At 34.7% G+C, this 23,262-nt stretch overlaps 1 protein-coding gene and 3 non-coding genes across 4 annotated transcripts in view; 3 read left to right on the top strand and 1 right to left on the bottom strand.

Moving 5' to 3' along the window:
- Positions 1-23,262, bottom strand: part of LOC115451983 (ankyrin repeat domain-containing protein 29) — a 61,836-nt gene that overhangs the window by 27,002 nt on the left and 11,572 nt on the right. The window contains exons 5-8 of the mRNA XM_037436446.1: positions 12,694-12,891; positions 9,956-10,054; positions 9,577-9,675; positions 4,962-5,096 (exon numbers count right to left, since the gene is read on the bottom strand). Of these exons, the coding sequence (XP_037292343.1) occupies positions 4,962-5,096; positions 9,577-9,675; positions 9,956-10,054; positions 12,694-12,891 (531 nt within the window). The remainder of the gene's footprint in view (positions 1-4,961; positions 5,097-9,576; positions 9,676-9,955; positions 10,055-12,693; positions 12,892-23,262) is intronic.
- Positions 2,946-3,017, top strand: Trnac-gca. The gene has a single exon. It is a non-coding gene; the product is annotated as a tRNA-Cys (tRNA).
- On the top strand, positions 4,493-4,564 carry Trnac-gca. Its single transcript has one exon. It is a non-coding gene; the product is annotated as a tRNA-Cys (tRNA).
- On the top strand, positions 9,154-9,225 carry Trnac-gca. Its single transcript has one exon. It is a non-coding gene; the product is annotated as a tRNA-Cys (tRNA).

Below are 23,262 nucleotides of genomic sequence, written 5' to 3' on the forward strand. Positions count from 1 at the left end.
GTTGCGCCTCTGCATACCCCTTCGGGGATAAAATGCGTGATGTTATGTATGTTATGTTATGTAATTATAATTATTAAACAACTGAATAAAGAACGCATCGTTCGCTAAGTTATATTAATAGCCTATAGGTAATAATATACGATACTCCGTCAGCTAACTAATTTACCGCTATTTTCAATAAACGATCGCAATCTTTTTTTCGATCTATCACAAAAATTGACCAATCAGAACCTAGTATTTTTGACATGCTTGCAAATGAGTAATTTTGATTGGTTCAGTATCGGAATCTGATTGAATATTATTGCTAGATACTCGCCGAGTACAGACGAATAGTCACGAGTGTGTTAACAGCTTATTCGGGTTTTCTTAGAAATCATAGTCATATATTTGTGCACGAAATATTAGCCAAGTTATTTGCCAATAGTCTAAATATTAATTCACATGCGAAAGGCACACCACCCAGAATATATTTACGCAGAATTCTAAGTTTATATAGAGGGGTCATTAGGAAGATTGTCATACGAAATTTTGCGGAACTGCCATGATTGCTTAATCTACCATGAAATAGCAAAACACCTATGTAAAATACTTCGTATTTTTTCCACATCATGATTTGCACATATTAGCCTAATTTCAGTAAATATATAAGTATTTTGGTTTTAATACCTGAAGACGCTGTGACATCTTGCCACTCGGACATTTCAAATAATAATTAATCACCAATGGGTACTAACTTTTGGAGCACAAATTTAGTTAGTTTTATATTTTTAAGTTACACGTATACTACTTTCTTGTTTACATTTTTTAACTATACCGTATACATAGTACTCAATAGTTTTAATATATCTAAGTCCGCACTTTAAGAAATTAACTAGTATAATGGCGCAATGTTTAGGAATACAGTCTAGTTTTTATGCTTGTATATTTTATAATTTGCTATAGTTTTGATTATAATCTGTTTTGCGTCTTAATTTAACTATATAAATAAATAAATAAATTTGATCCTTATGTCCAGTCTATACCTATACTATTTAATGTCTGTATTTACGTCACCATCAATATTTCAAATAACATTCGCTTACGTATTCACTTGCGCGACCGTTGCATTTTTAACGCCGTGATAAGCATTAACTTTTATCGTCGCGCCGACTTCTATGTTTGACGATGGCATAAAAATTATATTAAATTTTGCCTCGCGAATAAAATGAAGCAATATCGCCAATTATGAACAGTTTATTTTTGCTGTATATAAGTTATCAGCTATCGCCTAGCCCGTAGGTGTTCTTGATGGTTGTTCGACACACTGGTCTCATAAATGTATTTCTCGGAACGGAATCGTTGCGCCTTTTTTTATTGTTTGGAATGACGAGACGATTGCCGTTCGCCTGATGGTAAGCGATACGACCTTTCGCTTAGAGTCGGTAATTTGTGCCTTAGAGTATGAAAGAGATCGATCGTGCGGCTCATAGATATAGCCTATGTAACTACCTACAATAGTAAGGGAAACATGCCTATCAAAATTCCCAAGATCACAGCTCGAACCTTGAGAACTGAGTCTATTATTAAAAAAAAATATACATCACGTCTTTAAAACCAGGGCACCCGCTTTACGCCATTGTGTGTTCCGTCCTATGATGTGATAGGGTGAGTCTATTCGCATATCGGTCATAAATTCCAGACTCCATGCTGATATGAGTAAAAAAGCTCTATTTTCAGATAAATATTTTCCCGGGATAAAAATACTTTTTAATATTAGCAATAGCACTAATATTAAAAAGTAGGAGTACCTAAGTACTGAAGCTTTCTAGGTATTAATGATAAAAAATAATCAAAATTGTTTTAGCATTTGCTGAGATTAGCGCATTCAAAAAATCAAACTCTTCAGTTTTAAATAAGTATAAGGCTTAATTTCTAGAATAACATCTAAACGACTTCACTATATCATAGTAAGTTCCTATTAGTATATTCCAGAACAGTTAATATTAACGACGTGCCGAGACGCGACAAGTTCGTAATTTATGAATAGGTCCATGTTAGTCTCGCTAGATGCCTGAGTGGTAAATATTACATTTAGATCTTAAGTTTACGGTTCACGATAAAGTATTCATTAGAGCCATGCCAAACATGATTACAAAATCGGTTATCGGATATGTTAGTGTGTAGTTTGAAGCGGTTTTTTGAAAACAGAACTATTTTATGTCATTTGTCTAGACGGAGAGTGAGGAAGGAAATGGGGGATAGAGTGGGGGAAGAATGGTAACTTTCTAGGACGGGCGGAGATTTCATTGCGGGACTTTTTAAGGTCTTAATGAGTACAACCATGAAGTATGCGCGCTTCACTGTGTCTAATCTCGATTAAACGGAATACGAAAATACAAATAGTCAATATAATGGGTAAAACCCAAGATTTCGGTAACGTCAAAGTCATGCAGGTAGTTAAGACATCGATGCAGTCTCAAAATGGCTGATGTCCAAACTAAATGCCCCTCTAGAGACACTATCCCACTTTTGACTGCCTGTTATTTAAACATGTAAACAAAATGTAAATCCGTTATTGGCCTTAAGATAAGTGTATCAGATTGTGTTACTCTAGTATTAAGGGCTGTGGATTTTTTAAATAAAATAAAATAAAAAAAAATAATTAAATATTGTAAAATTATATTGTGGTCTTAATCACTATGGAAGAGCTCAATTCTACAGTATAGAGTAATGAACTGCAAATATCTAGTGAACTTGTTTCCTAATATGACGTAAAATATTTTATAACAAAACCTAATGAGTAATGACTCATTAATTATATTCAGATAAAGAAAACGAAGAATCTTAAATGTACTGTATTTATGAGAGCTTTAGGTGTATATTTCTCTGTTTTGTGATTCATACTGCCTACGTAAAATACTTCTATATTCATAATGCTATGCAGTGTTGCATCAAGTATGTCAACTGGGGATATAGCTCAGTGGTAGAGCATTCGACTGCAGATCGAGAGGTCCCCGGTTCAAACCCGGGTGTCCCCTTAGAACACAATTTTTTGCTACTTGCAAAACCCTTTGTAGACAATGGATGACATCATTTATGAAAGGTTAAGTTAAAAGGCGTAGGAATTTCTATTTATTGAGATTCGTACCTTAATTATATTTTATTTTAGAACGATTTTTACGTCAGCCAATTAGATCACAAAATTATTTGAAAATGTATAAATTTTATCGAGCAATAGACATTATTAAGCCAAACTTGTGTCATTTTTAAAATATGTCTCAGCAAAACGCTTATACTGCTGCTAATGATAAATGCAAACCAAATATTCCCTATCAATTCCTCGTCGACGATCATCATCGGCCCTGCATGAATCATTCCTAATTGGAAACCTTGGATTTGGGAATGCGACGCGTCGAAACGAGTAACTGCGATTTTTCAAGTCAGCCTCAAAATTAGTTGAATAAATTCAAAACTTCAAATCGCTTATACACGTTTAGTTTAATTTTTTTCCGTGCGAACTAAACTACCCTTTATTTAATTTTTGTGAGGAAAAAATGTCTTGCTAATAACACAAAAATCTATAGGCAAATTTGTTCAACTACTGACATGCTTTTGAATAGGGAACAAACCGCCGCCTAAAATTGAAAGCATATTGGATATCATCTCGCCAGCATTCTTCACCATCCTCACCAGCATTGCTATTCTTATGCAAATACACGTTGTGTACTTTGATGTCCTCGATCAGTCTTCTTTGCTGTCAGATAACCTTGCACTTTGAGACAAAACTCGCCTACATTTTAGCATATTGATCAGTTTTTGCTTTGCTGTCAGATAACTTTGTACTTTAAGACAAAACTCACCTACGTTCTTTATATGCTAAAAATGTAGACGGAAATGCATTTTGTGCACAAAAATCGGCGTTATATATTACGTCATGGTGATAACAAGGGTCTATCATATTTGGTACATTCTAGTACCAGTTTATGGTTATAAAGATGTGTTTTTTGACTGAAAACTTCCTCGGTGACGTAGTTGTAGGTACTGTATACGCGGTATGGCAACGCTCTGAGGTCTTGGCCCCTGGGTTAAAATCCCGAGTCAGGCAAAGTGATATTTGGGTTTTTCTGCTCAGTATTCCGGAGTCTGGAATCTGTGCCCGATATGCCAATAGGCTCGTCCTCTATCACATCATGGGACGGAACATTCTTGGAGAAAAGCGGGTGCCCTGTTTGAGTCCCTGCGTATCCCTTCGGGGATTAGTGCGTGATGTGTGTGTTTAGGTGTGTGTTTTGATCGAAAAATCATACCTACTAATATTTTTAGTGTAATGACTAATGGACTAAAGAATTTTATTGTTTTTGTATTTAGCTGACGCTAGATAAACAAGGCGATCTATTTGGAATTCGTGACAAATTACAATGTAGTTATATTTTGCCATTTTATTTATCACTACGGAAATCCTTTCATAGATATAACAATAAATGACTAAAATATTAGTATTGTAGAGTCATCTGGGGATATAGCTCAGTGGTAGAGCATTCGACTGCAGATCGAGAGGTCCCCGGTTCAAACCCGGGTGTCCCCTAAGAACACATTTTTTGCTAACTAACTACGCAAATATATTTTGTGAATTAGAAATAATCACATGATTCGTGAAAACGCCGACTTGCGGCCCTAAAATATGACATAACAAACACGACGGAATGGTCGATGTTATTGAATTGTGATGACTAGTTGATTACCAACGAGTTGGACTCGTGTAGTTTGTCGATCAATCGTAACAAAATGATACGGGCTATGGTATACCTAGTACATATATTTTACCAGATTTTAAAGGGCTGGTACTTGCCCTAGTGAAAACAGAATAAAAATTAAATAAAAACGTTTAAATAATTATATCTAACGGCGATATTAGTTATGTACTTACCTGATATTGTAGTTTTTATTATTACTTCATGATGGTACATAATGGATTAACTTACGTGATGGTGGTCCAGATTGGCGGTGGCGGCCAGGAGATCCACGATGGCGGAGAAGGAGCCCCTCGCAGCCCTCCTAAATCCCTCAGGCGGGGACTCCGCCGCACCTCCGGCGACACTCATCGGGGATTGAGACCACTGGAATAATATTTTCATATTTACACTGGAAAATATATCAATATTATAATTTTACGCAAAATGTAAGCGAATTGCTTTTTCATGATTTCCTTGGGTTAATTTTTTTCGATCGGTTTGTGATCTAAGATAGAGGGAATTGAAATTAAATGCGATAGTTTGCGAAAATGTCTTAATATTTATTAGAGTATACTCAGAAACTTCTGAACAGATTCAGTTCACAACTACATAAAAATACACAATTGGGAACTTTTATACAGCCATTTACACGAGCAGAACCGCGTGCAACTAGCAACAAATATATATTCGAAACTCTTATGACGTTTTTAAGAGTCGATGCCTAAGCTCACTTCAACTTTAAAAATTCATAGTTGATAAAGTTTCATGGACTGTTCGCAGAACATATTGCTTTGAGCTACGGCAAACTTTGAACACTTGCAAGTCTTCAGTACTTTAAAATTAGCATATAACCATAAGTTTGACGAGTTTACTTCAACGCTGAACATTTCTGGTACCCTAGTAATTTTAAAAATAAGTATAGTTTTTCCCGGCGTCTTAAGAAAACCAAATATTTCCTACGGGAGCAAGTTTCAGAAATAAAAAGTTTCTGTATTAAGCCATTTTGTGCGAAATATATTCAAAATGCGATCAATTATTTATAACTATTTTTAATTATAATCCTTACATTTTCACAACCTTTCTCATTTATATTTGTACGATAAGATAAGTTAAGAAGTAAATTGAATATGAGATCTGATCCCAGAGTGTCCAGAAATAATAGAATTATAAAAATATAGTTTTGATGCCGTAATTGAACCCTCTGCCTTTCACTGCTAACACACAGCCCTCGTGTCTCCAAAAAGCCTTTAAAATATTTCTATAAAATTAAAATGACGACGATATAAAAATAATCTTGTGGAAGTAAACTTATGTCGTTAGTAACTCGCTGAACAAGTTAGCAAATTAGATGCAAGAAGTTGCCTTGTGCTAATTTCCCTCGAGTAAATACAGTTTTCCTTATTGACATGGAGATATTTATACACAGCACATAACAGCTTGCCTCGTTACAGCAAATAGAGATTTGTTTAGTTTTCTTTTATACGAGATTATTACGACGTACTATGATCATATTTTATGATCATAACCTTAATAAGTCATTTTATTGTATATTGTCATATATAGTCATTTGATTTCATGTAATTATATTATCACGCAGTTAGCGGAAGAAATTTAGTTTAAGTTCCTTGATAAAAATTGAATACTATTTTCTGTCCATGTTGCTTGCTGCTTAGCTATTTGAGGTTTATTTTATTTGGCTGGGTTACGGATTTAGAATCGGATATACACATAGACCGTAATACAATATTATTTTGCATTAAGGTTAAAACAATATACTTTTTTATTTTAAATACTTAATATAAAATTTTATTCATTGGTACTTAATAATTTTGCCCAAAATAAACTGTACTACTACTTACTTCCAGGGCAAAACAATTTCGGCAATTTGTATTATGCAACAGACGAACTCATACCAGGAGAGCAGATTCAGTGCGGGGATCGTTACATTTCAATTATTCAGTAAGGCGAGTTTGTTGCCTTATTCTGTGAGCTTAGTACCGAGTTTCGTGTTGCACTGACGGGTGTAATTTAATGTAAGAATTTGAGATGTCTCCTGCACTCCTCGTCTGTATTTCGTGGATATTATTAGACTTAAGGTAAATAAGATTGCTGTTTGTAGGAAAAGGTAAACAAAATGAATTTATTTATAAAATAGAAAAACAATACAACTGCCATTGCGCACATTAAGCCGAAAATATCTCAGTTAATTTAATTTGTCCTATATAGCGACGAGATTGTTTTCTGTCTATCACATAATGGGACGGAATGCTCCAGCTACACCTTCGCGACTAAAAGACATGAGTGCGTGTGTTAATTTTATTTCATTATAATCGTTAATTAATACTTATCAAATATTGAGGTGCATATTTAATCCCAGAAAACACAGATGTACTTAAAAATTCGGAATGTGGTACGGAGTTGGAAATCGAGCACTGTACCTTAAAATTTGCAGTCCAAACTTCCAACTGCCATCAGCCTAATTTAACTTTTTAGTCCCAAGTTCCATGAAATAACTATTTCATCTAAGCCTTGATTTGTCATTAAGTAATTTGGCAAAAAAATCATCAACTTTCCAATCTATTTACGTTAATGACAAATTACAAAATACATTTGCCTATATTGTTTTATCAGAATATGACTGAAAGGGTTCAACAACCCTTCCTGTCGGCGTGTTATGTGCCGAAATGACCAACAATACCAATAAAATGGCTAAGTAATGGCTGTTTGGAACATGCGCACAGCGATTATGATTTGAAGGAATTTAGAGAATCGTTTAGACTCGACGCTCTGTAATTTCATTGGCGCCATTTTCGCCATTTTGATCAAATTAGCAGTAAATATGTTAGGTAATAAAAAGGCACTATTTATTTAGCACATAATTAGTCTTACTGTTAACAATTTTGCAAAGCTATGCTTAGTTAAAAAACAAATTTACTTGATCAGCTGTAAGTCAAAACTCGCCACCTTGCCTCTTAATAAGGTTTAAACAAGGAAACCGGTGATGGTTTTGACAGCTATTTAAGTAATTCTTAACCACCTCTTAACGCTAAAACAAGTTTATAAGTAATAATGATAACCATCAAAATTAATTTTATTTCATTTATTATTTCCTATTGAGTTGGTCTTTATTTCAGGAAATTTTGACCTATTTAGCTTGTAGCTGATTTTGGTATGATGAAAGAGAAATCTCTTACTTAAATAAGTAGGCTCGGCAACCCTTCCGACATAACTATTACTTTACTATAAAGCCGTTTCGATGATATCAGCTAATCAAGCGAATCCATTTGCTGATTGTATGATGCGCCATTCGCATTATACCCGATATATATGTCATTGACTAGGACGCTATCATTTAGGTGGGTATGATTTTATAATTCCAAAAATTTACAACTGTCACAAAATATCGAATTGTTACTAAGTAGTAATATCGACTGATTGAACAAATATATTTCCTGTCCATAAGTTATATATGAAAGTATAAATAAAGATGTGGAGAAGTGATTGCCAACTGCAGTACCCGAACAGACCACTTTAGTTTTATGTTGCCCTAGTAGTGCCATCGTAAAGGATAAGTAACAATTTCTGATTTTAATCCTGCTTACTCGTCACATGTATGTTTGTAGATTGTAGGTAATATGCTCACAAATAAATGACTATCTACATTAGCCTTTTAATACAAAATTTTTGTTTGAATCATGTGCAACAGGTTTGTGTCCATATTGTACCTATAATATTATCTATGTCTATTTATATTTAGTCACACAGTCAATTCACGTTCGACCGGCTTACGGCTGTTGACCTTATTCGACGTTAAATATTGCAAACGATCAGATTTATCCGAAGAGTACAAACTCGGCCAACTCCGAACAGAGCTACTTGATCATATTCATGTATTTTGTATTATATCTTCTTTTCAATGTCTCTCCGATTTTTTGTTATAGCAATATAGTCGATGTTACGTCAACTTAAAGCCGTAGGGATTTGGAGCCTCTTCCAGGATCTTTAGCGCTCTCCGCTAGGACGTGACGTCAGGAGTGTTCGACATGTCCGCCCTCCCCTAAAGCTGGTACTGTACTTTACCACACAGGGAATGGAACCTGAGACCTCAGCAAAGCAGCCGTATCGCATATATGAAAGAACTATGGTGAAGTCCGAGATAGTGATATTATGTGACCTAAAATAAAAAAATAAAAAACTTAAACCAGTTTTGAATAGACAATACTTTAAAAAAATCTTATCTTTGTAAAGAAAAAACCGATTTGCAAAAAAGTCTAAATTAATTACAATAGTAATATCTATGTTCACGAATATCCAAAACAATGTCATTATGATGCAAAACAAAATACTTCGTTTATCAGTGGGCGGACATGTTTTATCATTAATTTTTTTGTATTGTTTATATTACAGAAATGAATAGTTAATTTTACTCCTCTCACCATGTGGGGATATAGCTCAGTGGTAGAGCATTCGACTGCAGATCGAGAGGTCCCCGGTTCAAACCCGGGTGTCCCCTTGAACACACTTTTCTGTTTTTTTTTTAACACATCTCAAAGCTTCAATTGTACCTGTTCGTTCCGGCCTTGTTACGTAATTTAGAGTCGGGAGCGTCTTTAAGTTGAAAGCTTTAATGTTAGCACCTTGTAATTTCAAATAAGTTACTTAATAAAATATTGTTTACATAATATCAATATTTTATGATTTAGTTACTCGCTCCATAAATTATGAGTACCTTCTACTTGATATTATCCATAGGTAAAACCGTGGTAACACAACATACCTCTTTTAATTAAAAAAAAATATATTCTCCCACCTGGCATTAAAATTCAGTGTATCAAATATTCTATAAATACGTTCATTGAAATACCTGATCAGTGAGTGCAGGGTCGGCTCCATGAGCAAGGAGTAGCTCCACGATATCTGTCGCGTCGGCGGCGCAGGCGGCGTGCAATGCTGAAGACCCTACCTGCAGACAAATAGACCGGCATGACTTTTGACTGGCGAGGGGTAATCAATCAGTACTCATCTGATCTATAAATTCGTCATTGCTACTAGCAAACTTTTTTATCAATTAAAACCTTTATTCAAATTTCGAATGCCAGTTATATGCAATATTCTCTACCGATGTTCACTACACAGTAAAAAAAAAACATTCATTTTCGTTCGGCATTCTTTTTGAGAGTTGATTGATAAAATTGAAACCGATATCTATGACGTGCAGCTGAAAAATAAAACAGAACACTCACGTTGTTTTGTGAATGCACGTTGGCGCCAAACGATAGGAGATGCTCCACGATCCCCCTGCAGCCTTGAGCGCACGCCATTTGCAGTGCTGTCACACCGTTCTGTAACAATGTAAATACATCCCTATTTGTTTACCGTTAAAGCTTGAAATTGCGAATAAATTCCAGCATATCAAACGTACGCCTCGAAACCGCCATGTTTTATTCATAAAATGTTATTTGGATCATAATTGGTAGCTTTGTGAACATGTTTTAGTAGGCCCTTATTAGGTCGTAGCTCCGGGCGTATCGGCTCTTTGTGTTCGTGATTTCGGATATATTATTCTTTTTAATGTTTTTATTGGATAACATTATTCCTTTTTTGTTTTGTTTTTGCGGTAATGGTGTCATAAACCTTTTTCTTTACTCATAGTCCATTGAAATGTTACATTTTTTAGGCCTTACCTTGCGTTTTTTAGAGGACGCAATTTTATTTTTTTGAAGTGTAGGGGGGGTCAGTGTAAAGCTAAAACCAAGTTTGTGGGGTCGCCACCCTTGTCGCATGGCCACCATCTTGAAAATAGGGGTTGAAATGGTTTTTACGATGTATCTCTTAAACTATTTATCTGACAAAAAAAATGTATAAACATTTTTTGTTGCAAATTAAATTCTCTACAACTTTGGTCTAGGGACTTTTTGTCGTAGAATATAAATAAAAAAGTTATAAGCGAAAATGTTAAGAAATTCAATGTTAAGCAATGTCCATTGCAACGTCATCAGAACGTGTGTTTATAAGGTTCATAATACTTTTTTTTGTACTCTCATTAATACCCAAATACCCAAGGGACCATTAGGGAACACAAGAACATCTGCCTGCTATTATTATTATTATTTCTAACCTCTTTTATTGTAAGAATAGCTGATAATATTGTGTTGAAGTTATCGTTCAACTTATATCTTTTATTTACTTTTAAAAGTCAAAATGCTAATAAAAAAAAGTAGTTTAAAAGACTTTTAAAAGTCAAAATACTCATAAAAAAAAGTAGTTTTCACTAAAGTTAAAATCGTGTCTAAAATCATTCGAAATCGTCTTCACAATTAAAAACTGAATAAAATACATCCGCACGTACAGAAATATGTAGCACAACTAAAAGATATAAGTTGAACGACAACTTCAACACAATATTATCAGCTATTCTTACAATAAGAGAGGTTAGAAATAATAATAATAATAGCAGGCAGATGTTCTTTTGTTCCCTAATGGTCCCTTGGGTATTTGGGTATTAATGAGAGTACAAAAAAAAGTATTATGAACCTTATAAACACACGTTCTGATGACGTTACAATGGTCATTGCTTAACATTTTCGCTTATAACATTTTTATTTATAGTTCTACGACAAAAAGTTACTGGACCAAAGTTGTAGAAAATTTAATTTGCAACAAAAAATGAATATACATTTTTTTTGTCAGATAAATAGTTTAAGAGATACATCGTAAAAACCATTTCAACCCCTATTTTCAAGATGGCGGCCGTGGGACAAGGGTGGCGACCCCACAAACTTGGTTTTAGCTTTACACTGACCCCCCCTACACTTCAAAAAAATAAAATTGCGTCCTCTAAAAAACGCAACCCCAAATGTAACTTTTCAATGGACTATCAGTTTTGTTTTGTAACATGTCGCATACATGGGTTTTTGTATTCTTCTTGCGATGTCACTTGTTAAAGATTTACTTTCGTATTTTATTAAAAATATTTTTTTACCTATACGCTTTCCCAGCGTTTATTTCGAGACTATATTGCCTTTTAAAGCAAACAACATCAAGAAACTAGTTGCTAAAATCTAAACAAATTATAAAAAATATTATATATTTTTCAGTAAGTAAAAGCATGAATCTTTTTAATATAACCTCAAGTTCATTTATTTATATTTTCGTCCCCAAGTCCTAGCTTTATTTTGCTACAACATACTTTTGGCAACTTTAGATTATAAATGTTAATGGGCTGTCTAATATTGCATTAAATTGAGCTTTTAGAAATGTTTATTTGTGAGAACGTAAAAATAGAGTTTATTTTAGTTTTTATTAAAGAAAAAATATTCTTTTTGGAATAAAAAAATAATTGAAATGCCTACTCTCCTATGAATTAGAAGCTTACATGATACTACTAAGCCCAAATAGGTAAATAATAATTGGTAAAATAATAAAAAAAATAATGATATAACATCGTAATAACTATATTGTATAATGCATTTACCTATTGTTTTGCAGAGTGTTAGTTCTCGTCATATGGTTTGCATATGTCGGACTGCAGAATGAATGGGCCACACATAAAAATAGTGTAATATATTTATTACGGTGTACTAGGGGATAGAATGGGCGTCAGGTTGTGAATAGTTGATACAATAATTGACATTGTGCTAATTTTTGACCTGTAAAAAATTATAACGTCATTTTAAAGAGCTATGGCGTCATATTATAGTGCCAATTGAGCAGGTCAAAATATCCGACATTCTAATTAGTAGTCCTAATACACACTGTGGCACTAATTGACGTTTGAGTGTTGAATTCATAGGCTCGGTAGGAAAATTCCTTTGGACATGGCTGCCTCATCACTGAAGCTTGGCAACAACAGACCTACGATGTCTCCAATGAGTGAGCGTTGGGCGCACGCCGATTAAGGCAGGGGGAGGCGCCGAGCAGCGGCTTTGCCTCGCGCCTCCCGTGAGAAGTCGTTGTACTAGGATAACATAAACTCACGCACATTATCCGTAGCATCCACGTGGCATTGGGCGTCGAGTAGCGCGCGTACGAGCTCCGTGTGCCGGTGAACGGCCGCGATGTGTAGGGGCGTGCGGCCAGAGTTGTCTCGCGCCTCCCGCGCCGCGCCGCGAGCTACCAGGAGCGCAGCGGTCGAGCAGTGGCCACCCTCGCATGTCACGTGGAGGGCCGTGCGCCCTACCTGTATAATAATAACGGCAAGTAATGTATTTAAAGTTATTGGGAAGCTAAATTGAAATTTAAATCATTAACGTATAACAAATTCGAGGCTCTAGGACTGTATTAGTCCATTAGTAGAGTCTAGATATAGACAGCAAAATATGAACGCACATGAATCCTGGTCGACAAAGCTACCTCTTACAAGTCATTTAGTACTTCGTCTAGTTGAATAGACGAGGATGCATAGATAGACTACGCGATGAGATTGGCGTTGTTACACGCGATGCGCGTCAGTTTGAGTGACGTGACCTGGTCAGCGCTGACTGCTAGTGCAATGCTTGATAGACGTACAACACTACGTCAGACCCGATATCTACTCTGATGAATACTTGAGTACTAGTTACATCGTAAGAACTAAATGAATGATTATGTATGCTTGTAAAGATGTTCTTAAGCGCAATATCAATGTAATTTAGATAGTGATACACAAATAACCACCACGTGGGTAATGGGTTTGTTTGAGAAATGATATTTATGCAGGCAGTGGTGCGCGCAACATTAGTATAAACTATTTATTTTGATTTATCACGTGATGATAAAATAACATAGCTTATAGAAAACCATCGCGCAGTGACACACATCTTGCTGTTGCGTTTTGTATGGTGACTGAGTTTTTCGAAAGGCCAAACACCCTCTAAGGCCGGCAACGTATTCACTAGAGATGGGCCATCTATGGTCCGTGGCCACACAACTAGGTAAACCAAAATCAACAGCTATTGTTTCACTTTATTTATTTACCAAGGCACCATACTTTAAAAGGAAGTATGCACTTAAATAGAGTGGTGTCTGATTAATTACGGAGTTATTACAGGCCTCGGCGCCGAGTGATGCTAACTAGGCCGCCCTTATTCAGAGAGCGTATTCTTCATTACAAGCAGAAGACGGCGGTTTGTTCCTCTAATATATTTTAAATGGCGAATTAAGACATATTTTCAAATTGAGATGTTAAAATTCAAAATGTAAAAGCAAGATAACTGGAACGTTTGTCGGCGAAGAGTTTTAATAAAAATATTTGTTATTTTCGCGCGTACATTTTATTTTTTTGTCAGTTTACCAAGGCTATATAAGTCGGCAGAATGTCAACCAATAAAACTCTGATTAATCTAAAATATACCGATGAAATATACGCGGCTGCCATAAAAGCAAGGAGTTGATGATTATGATTTAGGTTCTATATTTGAATAAAGTTATTATCGGAGGCGTTTCGGATATCGGCTTCTATAATAATTTCAAGCCATTTTGGGGTAGACTGCGTTAATGATATTATAAATTTAAAACAAAACGTTTTTAGATGGGAATCATAGATTTTGTTATTTTTATCGTCTCAATGGTTTAGGGACAGCTTATATGACCTGAGATGTCCTAGGTTCGCAGGTCGTGCAACACTATAAGGCATTTTTTAAGGAATTAACCAACCAATGACCAAGTATTGATGGTCCTAAAAACTAAATATTATTGTTTCTGCACCATACTAGATTTTTTTTGTGCTACCTTTACATTGGAGTTGCAAAGTCAAGATAGGAGATGTGAAGAAGGAACCGGTCGAATAGGGCAGAAGTAAAACAGTGGTAAAAGGTGATATATTTTTTCAGTTAAGTTTAATTGAAAGGTTACCATTATCTGTCGTAATGTCATTCCGTGTGGTCAATTGTTGCTCTATTGAGAGCTGAGTAGGGTTACCACAGATTTGAATTCTAAATATAATAAAATCTTAGACTGTTCATGCCAGTACATTGAATATTTTCCAATAAAAAATAATTGGAAGAGGAGATAAGTAAGTAATAAACCCTAAATAAACATTTGCTTTTCAAGTAATAAGTCTCAAACTTCACAACTTAATACCACTGCTACAAAACTAATTAATCTTCAACGTAGTTTTCAGCAAATGTACCATAACCATTTTAGTTTCGGTTAAGACAATATAATGCCGGCGCCACACATATCAAAAATATTTGAGCACTTGTTTAAACTTATGTGTGGCACAGGTATTTGCGTATTTGTGCAAAGTTTGTTTAAATGTTTGCGTATTTGCCATTCGGTATCGGTTCTCAACCACACATCAAAGCGTTCAAAGTTATCGAGTTGCTTGAAGGAAAATCGATTATATGGAAACCTAAAAGTAAAAGCGATAAAAATTGAAATTTGGTCAGTGTCTGTAGCTATGTTCAAATGTGTGGCAAAGTCTTTGTTCAAATATTTGTCTGTGTGTGGCGCCGGCATTAGTATTACTCTGTGTCTTAGGTAAGCTTGCAGTACCGAAGTGATGATATAACCCGATTCCTGCTTCCCTTTCATAATTTATGTAAAACCTTATTGTCATCAAAACGATGTGTAAACCCCATTCACGCATATTAGTACCTATATGCTTTGTCAGGTTCCTTTTTGGAAATTTTCTCCCTTCGCCAATGCAAGCTTGCATAAAATTGTGACGCCATACATGTAAGTTGTATGCAATGACGCGGCAAGTTTCTTTCAAAATAGAGACTAAACATCTTAGCTCTTAGGGTGACGAACACAATAGCTTTTAATTAGATTTTCTGAGTGGCGTTACTACTGTTTGTACAATTAAAAAAAAACATGGAATTCTACTCAATTTTATTTGCATAAAAATTTTATAAAAATGTATGACGTGCCAACCCTATCCTGGTTGGTAATTGCCGCGTTCGGTACCACCCACGCTGGTATCAAATATTTGTTTGCGATGAAAAATTGATTTTGCGTTTGTTTGTTCCAATTAATCAGAGAGGTCACTGCGATGATTACCTATATTGATTTGTAATCATGCTCGGGCATGACCCAAATTTAGAGGGAGATTTTATTTATATTACCTGACCAGGAATATAAAGAACTTCGCCATGGCGTGATGAAGGAACTATTTTTTTATATTGACAACAACATTAATACTATATTTATCACATACATAGGCGAACAAAGTTGCACTTATGATACATCAAAACAATTTATTAGAATAATTATTATTATTTCTGAATAACACTTAAGTTCACTTATATAAACGGACATTTTAAATTAGGGATAAAATACATAAGGAATACAAGGCATAAGGTGTAAGGTAGATTTAAAATGAAATAGCAAAAATGGCGACCACTAAACAGGTGTTTTACTCTCCTGGTCAGATTCAATGACAGAAAAACGTCCGCGTGGATTTTGCTTACATTTGCGTGGATTTTGATTTACCAGAAATTTACGTTAGGTCGTGAAAACTCGAATCATCCCTAAAACACGTGTGAAGGTATTCGCCCACACTGATGTTGAATGATGGTAGTAGGATCATAAATATTTCAACACAGCAGTGGTGAAATGTGCATATAACCTGATGCTTGTCAGCTTCTCTTGACTTAGAATTTATGTAGTCTAATTATAATTCAGTGGCGAAGCGTCCTTACAAGCCGATTCCTACCGGCTTCCCTTTTAGGTTTATTTACGACTATATTAGTTTTTGTTTTCTGTTAAATTAGCCGCGATATGTTATCTAAGGCCATATATTGCCTTGGGTTACCTTTTGAAAATTTTCACCCATCACCACTGTCATTATTAGAACGATTTGCAGACGACATTCATGCATAAGTACCCATATAGTCGAGTTCCTTTTCGAAAAATTTCACTATTCGCTGCTGCAGCATAGGGAAATCATGCAAGCTCGGTGTTCAATCCATATGACGCGATTTTTCATTTTCTAAAGTGCTCAGGGTTTAAATTTGCGACATCCCTAGCGAATTATCTGAATGTAGCATTTCCTAATGTATCGACTGTGCTCGAATATTTAAACAAATTGGGTTTCTTAAAATGAATTTCAAGTTGTTATTGTTTATGTAAATAAATATTGTCTGAGAACTTATTGTTTAGACCTCAATTGTTAATCTATAGTTATTGAGTTATTATATTCTATTGGTTCTACTTAGATGTAATAAATAAATAAATATGTTAAACATGTTTGGATTGGTTTATTTTGTTTTTTTTTTATTATTATTTGAGAGAGAAGACATAACATTACTAAACTATGACAATTTCTTTGTATTATTAGGACTATTTTTATTTCTTAATATTTAACAAAATATTGCATTAATGCTTAGGAGTTTTTTTTTTCAAATAGAACGAGATAAACAACTGTAGAATAGTTTTTAAAAATTTATGTCAGGAAATATCTTACTTTATTTTTATAAATCTCTTTTACATTTTTTTTTTAATCTACAGCCCCGAACTTTTAGAAGCTTTGTCCTTCGTACCCTGTAGGTACCCAATACTGCATAACGTGCATAGTGTAGTATCATACCATTCCACTTTTCAGGGTTTCAAGCCAGTTACATCTATTTGTTGTTTGGAATCATGCAAATTTAATTAAATTTCTTTTACAATAAATACTAATTGATAACTGTAGACGTTCGCGTATTAAAACTAAACAATGAAATATAAGATTATTTCCGCATTATACAGTTAGTCACAATAGCATGAAAATTTCAAATCGTCTTTAAACTTTTGTGTCTGTATCAAAAATTGGTTTTTCTTAACTAATATATACTTCAAAGGATTTAAATTATTTTAGATAAAGAAAAAAGGATCTTGCGATTGAAGTTAATGTGTAAGAGTTTTTAAGTTTTCAATTAGTTCAGCTACAACTGTAAATGACTGTATTTACTATAATATAAACACTGCCTAAATGCAGTACCGGATCTTGAATTTGTTGGAGGCGGAGCAAAATCTGGATAATGCCGCCCCCGACCACCTATATTTTTAACTTTGTCATCATCATCATCATTTCGCGCCCCGCGGGAAATAATTTATGTGTAATGTTCTGGATGTCAAAGTTTGGATTTGCCGCCCTCTGAATTCGCCGCCCGGGTCATGGCCCCGGCTTGCCCCCATAGATCCGGGGCTGCCTGAATGCCTAGGATGCGTAGTTGTCTTGCACGGCTTAACCATCGTTTTGAGGTCTCGCCTTTGAATCCCATGTCGAACTAATTAATATTGAGTTTATCTGCTATCAGCCCGAATTTGAAATTTATGCCTGATATGGCGATAGGCTAGCGCTTTACAACAAAGTATAGAAAATATAAGGTGTAAAGTAGAATGCCCTAGTTGCACCTCTGCCTACCTCTTGGAGGATAAGGGCGTGATATGTTATTTTATAATATAAACACACTTGCTAAATAATCGCCTTAGTGATTGTATTCAACATTAATTTGTGTGCATTTACTCTCGTTTCTCACGCAAGATGCTCTTTGAATATCTCATAAAGGGAAAGTTAGATTAGTGTAATCCTCTTCGCTTTTGTTATTTAAGTAGATTATGTTTAGTATTACCAGATAACTCTATATGTAACGTTGGTATTTTAACTTATTTTTCAGTGATGACAACTCTATTTTGTGTATATAAACGTAAGATGTAATATGAATATCAAATTGAGGTGGTGTACAAAAAAGAGTGAAAAATAGGGCTTGTGAAAAAAATATGTTATTGAAACTGATTGATTAATAATAATTTTTAAACATAGTTCCTTATGTAACCAATCTTAAAACTACATTCATAATGTATGGTAGGGCTTCAGTAAGAGTAAACACAACAAGAAGATTGTAGTAAAAATTACAGTCACAAATACAAGTGAAACAACAACTGTTTCACGTTGCAACGTTATTGATACCGCTGGGCGGATATTTTTCTTCTATTTCTATTGGTGCACTCTACTGGCTGTGTTTGACTTGCTGGTATTGCAGCAAACAATAGCTTGGGAATATCATTTTATTATAGAAAAACACGCTTCGTGTATTTTCCTAGAATGGAAATATCGGAAAGACAAGGACTTTATTTATTTATTTTTTGACAGAAGGCAGATGGTTTAGCATACGTCATTTTGGTCAAAATAATATAATAATAACATTAAAAATATATCCCAATAATGGGCTTTTTTACGGTTCAGATAATCATAAAAATAATTATATAGAATGAAAAATAACCTGAATTCAACTAATCTATTAAACGTTTCCACTTTAAACACATAAATCCGAACGAGATGGAAAGAAAACAAACGTTTTATTGAAACCAGAGGGAAGTAACAATATCGGCTAAATATGAATTCCAATAAAACGTTTTGAATACGCCGAGTCTCAGCGGAACACGGCTCAATGCAAATAATGTGATTGTTTTTTGAAGTATGATATTTATTAAATGTATTTTTATATTAGACTGTTTTTCGTTTGTTATGTATTTACTCGATTCGTCCAGAATAGTAATTAAAATTATAATAATCTATCAATTAAAAGAAATACTTTCATAATGATTTCTTATGTTTACGCAAATGTTAGTCATTGAAATAAAACTATTTTACAAATTTCGTCGCAGTTATTTGTATTATAATTTTTTCCCAACGTTTCGAAGACTGCAGCCTTCATGGTCACGATACTGAATACTTTCTAAATATGTATCACCAACCATCGACTTGTACGAGAATCATCATTACCCTAACTTGTCAAACGCTAGGCGTTTTGTAACAAAAAGTGTAGGACAGATCACTATTTGTGACCAACACAAAAATATATGCTAACATCAGTTACTCAGGGATAATGCAGTTTTTTTAGTGGAGGAATATGTAAAGTAAGCTTAGCAGTGACTTTCATAATTTATGTAAAATCTAATTATCGTTAGAACGATTTCCAAACCGCATTTATTAATATTAGTACCTATAAATTGTGTCCGGTCGGCAGTTCCCTTTCGAAATCTTCGCCACTGCTTAGTAGTTCTAGAGATAATCAAACATATAACTTCAGCGGATTCACACTCTAAAAATTTTAGCCATGTTCCAAAGTCGGCTAGGTTTTACAACTGATTCTATATTATTGACATTAAAACAGACCGCCATCTTGTAAAATGTCGTCAAAATCATAAATATCCATTCAAACATTCCCATAATTCCATCTGATTCAGTGTTGAAAGTTAAATAGAAATTGAATAAGACCCATACTGTCGGGGCTAACTCAATAGGTGTAAACTTTGTTCTAAAAAGTTATTGGGTCTGTTGGCCCGACATTCATATTAGTTTGTGATAAAGGATACTCATGTATTTTCAATGTATTGCTGATTCTTGAAGTTCGGTAGAATTGTTAACATTGTAATGAGCCGATGTATTCAAGTAAGCACGTGAATGAGTCTAGAACTTTAAATGGAAGAGGTAATTAGATTATGACGGATTGAATAATAATAATAATAATATCAGCCCTGTATTATATACTTGCCCACTGCTGAGCACGGGCCTCCTCTACTGCTGAGAGGGAGGGACGAAGAGGGACGGATTGAATACGACGTTAAAATTACTTTCCACCCTAAAATTAAAAACAGATTTTTAATGTTTAGAAATACGGATTCGGTTGTGTTTTCATTTACAGGAAGTACATTATTCTTTTGTCTCCATAGTCATTTACGCTTGTGGCGCAAAATATATGATTTTTTAGTACCGCATTGATTTCAATACTTATAATTTTATATTTGTAAAAAAAATGTATAGTTTTCCAAAGGATTTAAGACTGCACGGATAAAAATTTTAATTAGTTGTTTAGAAATTTCTCCTAGAATCCATCTGTGCTAAAAAGATAAGTACACTTGAGTAATGGGATGTATAGTCATTGTAATTTATCACTTTAGAGAGGAACACGGCGGGACATAACTTATCGTTTGTAGAGAGGGTATAAGAGGTCAATTTGACATTGCGTTAATAATTGAATGCACAGACTCGTCTTTATTGCTAACAGTGCCAAAAATCTTCTTCTATATCTATATCTATACTTATAATAAATCTGTAGAGAGGTCAATTCTGTACATCAAATATATTTCCAAAATAACTATCAGGGGTCGATTAGGGATCGATACTGATGCCAAAAATGCAATTAGTAAAATTTTTGTCTGTCTGTCTGTCTGTCTGTATAACCGTTATAGAAACAAAAACTACTCGACGGATTTTAACGAAACTTGGTACAATTATTTTTCATACTCCTGTGCTGGTTATAGTATACTTTTTATCACGCTACAATTAATAGGAGCAGAGCAGTGAAGGGAAATGTTGGGAAAACGGGAGAAGTTACTCCATTTTTTAAGCTTCCGTCGCGTGTGCAACCTTAATGGTTAAAGCTACACAGAAATCATGTATGACGGAAATGTTCTCCTTAAAATTATGTAAAAAATATCCCACGACAGCATATGTCTATCTTTTATGGTTGACTCACAATAACACGTGTAACTCCCGATAGCTTAGCAGTTCGAAGCTTTCTCATTATATTTGTCTACTCTTACGTTTATAACACTCTCAGTCATCCCTAATTAAAAAAGTTAACATTATTAAATATTCCATAAAAAAGAATCATAGAAATCGGTATAGAAACATCAAAGTTATACATGAAATACGATAATAATAAGCCATCATGCGTGAATACTGAATCATGCTATAAGGATTATTTTTGTATATATATAAGGTCGCGAACGCACAGGCAGGCGGCTTGCTTGGCACCTAGAGGCTAGCGAATCACCTACCGAGTAGCTTCGTAAAACGAACATTCTCGAACGTTCGCGACCGGCTCCATTTTTGAAGTCCGAAATCCACGCGGGCGAAGCTGCGGGCGGATGCTAGTCATCAATAAATAACGAATTGTTCACCAAAAACACAGGTTTTACTATTCTGTTTTTTCAATCATTTTGTAATTTAGTGCGAATGTGGCTTGTCGAACTCTCATAGAGTAATAGTAGTGGCACTAGGACGTGGTAAATTAAGATGACTTCCTATGTTTTTTTTATTTAAAAGCAAGGAGGACCTTACGGCACCTGACAGTAAGTGCAGTTGGGTCCAATAGAATGTCGACTGACGAGAGATAATTACCCCTGACAGTCGACACAATTATGCCGGCCTGTTGGAACCGGAAAAATATAGGATGTATCATTTGTAGAGAAGGTATACAAGGTCATTTTTACATTGCTGTTACCTACTTGCTTTTAACTGTTTTGTCACATATGTTTATAAACGTCTTGTTTAACTAGAGGCGTGTGGACAATAGCTCTTCATTCGTGCGGTCAGCCGTCAATTTATTAGCTCCGTACAATTTGGGGATTCAAGTCAGTCCACCATTACTCAACATTAAAAGAAGGTCCCATAAATCTAGATTTACCCAAGACTATACACTAGCTGGTAATATTGGTATACTCAAACGGTGGACTGTCTTGGTATAGTTGTATTACAGTACGACTTCAGAGCTGAAGTCTCGGGTTCGATCCCGGGTCGGGCAGAGTGATGTTGGGTTTTTCTACTCTGTATCAGGAATCTGGACTACGTGCTCGATATGGCGATACGCTCGCCTCCTATCACATGGGTCATATATCAAATATTGCTACGTGCAGGAGTGGCCACGTAGTGGGGATATCGTTCCATCTCTTTCTTTCGCACGCATCGTAATTCTTGATGACGTCACATTCAAGTATTTCGCCTCTTTTCAGTTTTTTAACATTCAGCCGTATTATCTAATTGCAATAGCTTGTAACTTGTACATTTTTCAACAGATTTCAATGACTGCTTCTGTTTTAAAATTTATACGACGTACATATTTAGTAAAAGTTGTAAATAAAAATGTACAAAATACCCTATTCCCCTCACTCTCTTGAAATTAATTTATTTCAATATCTACCATTTCAGTTATGTAGCACACATACAAAGTATAAAACAGATAAGATAAAATAAATGCTGTACGTTTTCTGTTACCAGCACAAATACTTGATCTAAAAACAATAAATATGGCATTCCCTTTTCAATATAAAAACGTTTACATGTCTGTAAGTAGCTCTCGAACTATTCGATCGAAACAATTCAAATAATTTCATTCAAATTCTCCTTCAAATACCATTCACTAGGTTTTTCTAGTTCTAGTGCATGTTTTCTAACTACCATAGTTTCACGAACATTGAATGCCGTAACAGTTCAAGCACTAGTTTGATCCAATTTAATTAATAGATGAAAATCGGTATTTACTGTTTGGCATATACTGATAAACAGTTACTTATAAACTTGTTTTAGCGTTAAGAGGTGATTAAATTCTTAAATAGCTGTCAACAACATCACTGGTTTCCTAGTTTAAATATTATTAAGAGGCAAGATGGCGGGTTTTGACTTACAGCTGATCGAGTATATTTGTGTTTTAACTAAGCATAGCTTTGCGAAATTTTTATAAGTAAGACTGATAATGTATTAAGGGGACGAAATAAACACGGTGGAAAGTGGGTGGAAAAAGTATCCAACGGATTACGATGAAATTTAACAAGGAAATAGTTTGAGACCCCGGGACGGACA

This window comes from Manduca sexta, chromosome 8 (assembly GCF_014839805.1).
Source record: "Manduca sexta isolate Smith_Timp_Sample1 chromosome 8, JHU_Msex_v1.0, whole genome shotgun sequence".
In the NCBI taxonomy this organism is placed as follows: Eukaryota; Metazoa; Arthropoda; class Insecta; order Lepidoptera; family Sphingidae; genus Manduca; species Manduca sexta.